Source organism: Argopecten irradians, chromosome 6 (genome assembly GCF_041381155.1).
Source record: "Argopecten irradians isolate NY chromosome 6, Ai_NY, whole genome shotgun sequence".
Classification (NCBI taxonomy): domain Eukaryota; kingdom Metazoa; phylum Mollusca; class Bivalvia; order Pectinida; family Pectinidae; genus Argopecten; species Argopecten irradians.
The window spans coordinates 38,916,444-38,923,586 of NC_091139.1; the positions used below are offsets into that span (position 1 = coordinate 38,916,444).

The 7,143-nt window shown below is 34.2% G+C and overlaps 1 protein-coding gene across 1 annotated transcript; it reads left to right on the forward strand.

Annotated features, from left to right (window-relative positions):
* Positions 1-716: 716 nt before the first annotated feature.
* LOC138325828 (uncharacterized) lies at positions 717-3,830 on the forward strand. Its single transcript, XM_069271765.1, has one exon. The coding sequence runs from the start codon at positions 1,805-1,807 to the stop codon at positions 3,017-3,019; it is 1,215 nt and encodes a 404-aa protein (XP_069127866.1). The 5' UTR covers positions 717-1,804; the 3' UTR covers positions 3,020-3,830.
* The last annotated feature ends 3,313 nt before the right edge of the window (positions 3,831-7,143 follow it).

Consider the following 7,143-nt stretch of genomic DNA (forward strand, 5'->3'; position numbering starts at 1 on the left):
AAATACCCCATCTTTGGGTCATGGTGGGGAGCGAAGGTGTCTGACTTTCTACCAAAATCCCCCATCTTTGGGTCATGGTGGGGAATGAAGGTTTCTGACTTTCTATTTTTATGATAGTTAAGCTTTAAGATTGCATGAAAACTAAAATTATAAACCAATAGACGATATATGTTGCAGTGTTATTTTGGCATTGACATAGAATTAAGGACTAACAAACATTTTTTTTTTATTTACGCGCCCAAATTAAAGGATTAAGCCAAGGTTATGTTATTGGTACCTCACTTTTAAACTGTTTTGAAAGAAACGCGTGTTTTTTTTCACAAAACAAATATTTAATTACATAGTATTGAGAATTAACTAAATTTTGTATTTAAATGATGATCTCAACGACCGCTTGGTGATAAAATTGAATACTTAACAAGGGAAAGTGTTAAATATTGCTTAAAAACCGTGGTATAGACTCTATGTTATATATAAGTGGTAAAACGTACAGATGGAAACCACAAGAGATACAACTGGCTTACATAGTCGTGGCAGACGCATTATATATAGCATTATTGATGTGGACACGAGTAGTCAATATTAATTAGTTTTGAATTGAGTTTGTTTATGTCACAAATAATCGTAACCGCTTAAGTTATATTCACACTCCGAGTCAAAGTAAATAAAAGTCTAACCCAACCAAGCATTATTTCCCCGCACTCAGTCACGGTAGAAGTCGACTCGCTATTATTTTAATGGCTTATACAAGATCAATTACTCTCAGTTATGTTTAAATGTATGCTGAAATGTCCGAGTCTCGTACGGGAGACCAGATGGTTGTGACAGAATGACACACATTAACATAGGGTTTCGGGGCGGAGGTTCGTAAATACAGCAACTCTTGCATGATAAAGAGGCTGTCAAGCACCTGTCATCGAGCAAACAGGGACTAATTGAACACGAGTGGTTTTAAACGTCTCACGTTATTGGCATCGTCAATAAACTCGCGTTGTCCACATTCGACAGATCATTACCGGACCGCAGTGCTCTAGGAAGGAATAATCATGGAATAATGGTCCCGTTACCGATATATGTGTGTATCAAAAGTGTTAAGCAATTTCCGAATATTCCGTGATATGAAGTGAGTGTCAGTGATAACAACATTAATTTATATTAGTTATTTCGACAGTCACGCAGGATTTGTATATAGAGAAACTGGACATAATATTTGTACATGTATATATATGCCAATCATCGATTACAATTTTGTGTTAAAATTTATCATTTAGGAAATTCAATGGATGAGATGACTCCATTGCCTGAATGGACGATCAGCGACAAGTTATATAAAAAAAAACACTACAGAATTTCGGAAGCATAAGCACTGAAACACTTCGTGAAACTACACAGAATCCAATGTAGGTAATGTTGTTTTCGTGTTTGTAACCTATAGGAATGGTTTAAGGACGGGGTAAGCAGATTATCGGAGGACCTTTTGCCATTTTGACACTGACAGTTTTAGATATTCGTTCCGGATTAAAAGGTTACCATGACAGTGTAACGATTGATTTAGGCAGAATACATTTAACTACGAGGACTATTCCGTGTGTAAAATATAATAACTTCGTTCTGGAGAATACCCGTAAGGATTTCGGAACAAAGAGAATCGCTTATACATTTACATGTTTACGTGTAATAAGACTTTTATAACTAACAATAAAGAAATATCGAGCTTTTGTGCGTGTATTTGAATCAGCATTATGACTCGTTGGCAGCTAAGGTTGATGTCTGTATACAATGTCAATAGTACAGTATCTGTTTCATGGACACGCTTTGTGAGCATTTGCTACCTTTCATAAGAAACAGTTTGTCGGATAATATTTCTCACATTAATCATCATTTAAGATACGACCACGGTGAAACTTTATTCAAAATGTCGAAGTTCTTGTTCCATATCCAGTTTTCGGATCAGGAGCGATTTTTACATGAACACGAAGTTTATGAAATGATGAGATCTAGAAGTCTGTATCAGGTTCAATTTGACTTAAAGCACAGACTTCGCAAACGGATACGGTCTTTGGAGCAGGCCGAAAAGATGCAGATTTCATCTTTTCAAAAACAAAGGAATGTTTTCTTGACAAAAATGCAAGAAAAGGTTGCTCAACGAAATAAGATGTCCGATGAAAAATCTCCTTTGTTGATTAGTGGGTTCAAAAGACAGGAGCAGACGATCGAAGGAATGGACGATCCTAAAACTGGGGCGGATACACATGTTCCTAAACCCACAAAAAGTGCTCCCTCAAGGATAATGTCAAAGGAATTACCACGAAGTAGACCGGTTACCAAGGAACAATCAAGTGCACGTTTGGTTGCTAAGGAAACAACCTTGACCTCTGTTAAAGAAGAACCTCGCGAGAATGGGGATGTCAAGCCAACGAGTGCCAAGATTGAACTTTCGTACAAAGGTAGGTCACTTCCAGGATGTAAAAGTGGCTATCGGAGGTCAAGAACGATGTTTAGTGATGACGTCACATACATTGATACGTCATCCTTTTTATCAAAGGAGCATGAAGAGGAAATACATGAAACTGACAGAGGGACAGTGTCAAAAGCATTTATAACCAGGGAAAATACAAAAACTAGCACTCCTAAGATGACCGTAAAGCCACGCAGAGTAACAATGCCAAATATTCGTCCGAAACAGACGTCTCGGGGTGAATCGGCATTTTTCGATGAAGATGACAATATTTCAGAAATTTCTGATACAGCATTCCAAAGATTGGCAGGAAAATACAATACGTCCAAGTCTCTTACTTCATTGTCCATCACTGTACCTACTCCGGACCTGAAATCACTGTCCACTTACGAAATGGGAATGACCACCCCGAAAGGTCAGCTAATTCTGTCGAGGGAGGAGTATGAGGATTATCTGGACAAATTTAGGGAAGTCAAATCCAAACGTCTTAAACTGATACGTAGGGAAAGTGAAAACTTAGATCAGAAAGTTAAACGTTTTCAATCTCTGAAGAAAACTTGATACTTGTTCAACACCTGTAAATATGCTGTATTTATTTTACCACAATCGTGAAGCAAGCTCTCGTATATGCTTTGGATTGTTTATGGGCGAGGTGAGAACGTGCGAGTGGTCTAAGTACTGCTGGGGCAAGGAGATTTGAGTACTCATAGAAGCCCAGTATATTGAATTCATTTGTCAACAAAAAACGAAAATAATTTAATTGAAACGCAAAATTCTATTGCTGCTTTGTTATACAAATGTGAATGCATATATAGTTGTACTTATACTGATAATATTATATATTTAAATACATGATTTTTCTGTCTTCGTATACTGCATGATATAATCAGAACTTAATAAATGTAAACAGCACATTTCTATATAGAGTGTTTATGTCTCGCCAATTATAATATAGATTTCCAAAAGTGTATGAAAATATTAACTATGCAATTTTGTTTGTTGTTTTCTATAATAAACACGACAATAAGATTTGGTGAATATTGACCCAGAACGATTATAACACTGAGGTATCAGCTGTATAAAACATGCGTACTGATGATAACACCTATACGAGACAAACTATTCCATTTAAACCTGTAATCAACCAACTAAACGAGGCTTATAAGTGGTACCAGTGTATTAAATGGCAGAGTTACCACAGGAATACATAGGTATGATAGTCGGCAATTATGACAAGTATTAAATCTGGTTTATATTAGTTCCTCGTCCTTTGTATGACGATATGAATGGTCGGAAACATGTAATATCGTCCTTTAAAGTAAATTCTTTGTATTTTTTAATTTTGTATTTTCAATAAAATGCACTAATCATCTTTGTGTTTGACGAATTTATATCTATGACAATATGTAACTGTAATTACATCAATATCCTGTTAAAGAAGATATCCGTGTGAGCACTAGATCTAGACATGCAGACACGTTTATATATGTCCGTATATATATATAGAGCCAAAAGCCTGTGTTAATTTCTATAACTTACAGGTGATCATTGTATAGCCTACTGGTGATCATTGTATCATAAGGTATCATTGTATAACATACAGGTGATCATTTATAACATACAGGTGATCATTGTTATAGTGGAACTACAGGTGATCATTGTATAACATACAGGTGATCATTGTATAACATACAGGTGATCATTGTATAACCTACAAGTGATCATGTATAACATACAGGTGATCATTGTATAACATACAGGTGACAGTATAACTACAGGTGATCATTGTATAACTACAGGATCATTGATTCATTGTATGTATAACATACAGGTGATCATTGTATAACATACAGGTGATCATTGTATAACATACAGGTGATCATTGTATAACTACAGGTGATCATTGTATAACATACAGGTGATCATTGTATAACATACAGGTGATCATTGTACAGTGATCATAGTATAACTACAGTGATCATTGTATAACTACAGTGTCATTGTATAACATACAGGTGATCATTGTATAACATACAGGTGATCATTGTATAACATACAGGTGATCATTGTATAACATACAGGTGATCATTGTATAACATACAGGTGATCATTGTATAACATACAGGTGATCATTGTATCACATATACAGGTGATCATAGTATAACTTACAGATGATCATTGTATAACATACAGGTGATCATTGTATAACATACAGGTGATCATTGTATAACATACAGGTGATCATTGTATAACATACAGGTGATCATTGTATAACATACAGGTGATCATTGTATAAATACAGGTGATCATTGTATAACTTACAGGTGATCATTGTATAACATACAGGTGATCATTGTATAACATACAGTGATCATTGTATAACATACAGTGATCATTGTATAACATACAGGTGATCATTGTATAACATACAGGTGATCATAGTATAACTTACAGGTGATCATTGTATAACTTACAGGTGATCATTGTATAACATACAGGTGATCATTGTATAACATACAGGTGATCATTGTATAACATACAGGTGATCATAGTATAACATACAGGTGATCATTGTATAACATACAGGTGATCATTGTATAACATACAGGTGATCATAGTATAACTTACAGGTGATCATTGTATAACATACAGGTGATCATTGTATAACATACAGGTGATCATTGTATAACATACAGGTGATCATTGTATATAACATACAGGTGATCATTTTATATAACATACAGGTGATCATTGTATAACTTACAGGTGATCATTGTATAACATACAGGTGATCATTGTATAACATACAGGTGATCATTGTATAACATACAGGTGATCATTGTATAACATACAGGTGATCATTGTATAACATACAGGTGATCATTGTATAACATACAGGTGATCATTGTATAACATACAGGTGATCATTAGTCATTGTATAACATACAGGTGATCATTGTATAACATACAGGTGATCATTGTATAACATACAGGTGATCATTGTATAACATACAGGTGATCATTGTATAACATACAGGTGATCATTGTATAACATACAGGTGATCATTGTATAACATACAGGTGATCATTGTATAACATACAGGTGATCATTGTATAACATACAGGTGATCATTGTATAACCTACAGGTGATCATTGTATAACATACAGGTGATCATTGTATAACATACAGGTGATCATTGTATAACTTACAGGTGATCATTGTATAACATACAGGTGATCATTGTATAACATACAGGTGATCATTGTATAACATACAGGTGATCATTGTATAACCTACAGGTGATCATTGTATAACATACAGGTGATCATTGTATAACTTACAGGTGATCATTGTATAACATACAGGTGATCATTGTATAACATACAGGTGATCATTGTATAACATACAGGTGATCATTGTATAAACATACAGGTGATCATTGTATAACATACAGGTGATCATTGTATAACATACACAGGTGATCATTGTATAACATACAGGTGATCATTGTATAACATACAGGTGATCATTGTATAACATACAGGTGATCATTGTATAACATTACAGGTGATCATTGTATAACATACAGGTGATCATTGTATAACATACAGGTGATCATTGTATAACATATACAGGTGATCATTGTATAACATTACAGGTGATCATTGTATAAACCTACAGGTGATCATTGTATAACATACAGGTGATCATTGTATAAATACAGGTGATCATTGTATAACATACAGGTGATCATTGTATAACATACAGGTGATCATTGTATAACTTACAGTGATCATTGTATAACATACAGGTGATCATTGTATAACATACAGGTGATCATTGTATAACATACAGGTGATCATTGTATAACATATACAGGTGATCATTGTATAACATACAGGTGATCATTGTATAACATACAGGTGATCATTGTATAACATACAGGTGATCATTGTATAACATACAGGTGATCATTGTATAACTTACAGGTGATCATTGTATAACATACAGGTGATCATAGTATAACCTACAGGTGATCATTGTATAACATACAGGTGATCATTGTATAACATACAGGTGATCATTGTATAACATACAGGTGATCATTGTATAACATACAGGTGATCATTGTATAACCTACAGGTGATCATGTATAACTACAGGTGATCATTGTATAAATACAGGTGATCATTGTATAACTACAGGTGATCATTGTATAACATACAGGTGATCATGTATAACATACAGTGTGATCATTGTATAACTACAGGTGATCATTGTATAACATACAGGTGATCATTGTATAACATACAGGTGATCATTGTATAACATACAGGTGATCATTGTATAACATACAGGTGATCATTGTATAACATACAGGTGATCATTGTATAACATACAGGTGATCATTGTATAACATACAGGTGATCATTGTATAAACTTACAGGTGATCATTGTATAACATACAGGTGATCATTGTATAACATACAGGTGATCATTGTATAACATACAGGTGATCATTGTATAACATACAGGTGATCATTGTACAGTGACATACAGGTGATCATTGTATAACATACAGGTGATCATTGTATAACTTACAGGTGATCATTGTATAACATACAGGTGATCATTGTATAACATACAGGTGATCATTGTATAACATACAGGTGACATTGTATA

Excerpts from the sequence above, each read along its gene's own strand:
- LOC138325828 (XM_069271765.1), top strand. The coding sequence starts at position 1,805 with ATGGACACGCTTTGTGAGCATTTGCTACCTTTCATAAGAAACAGTTTG.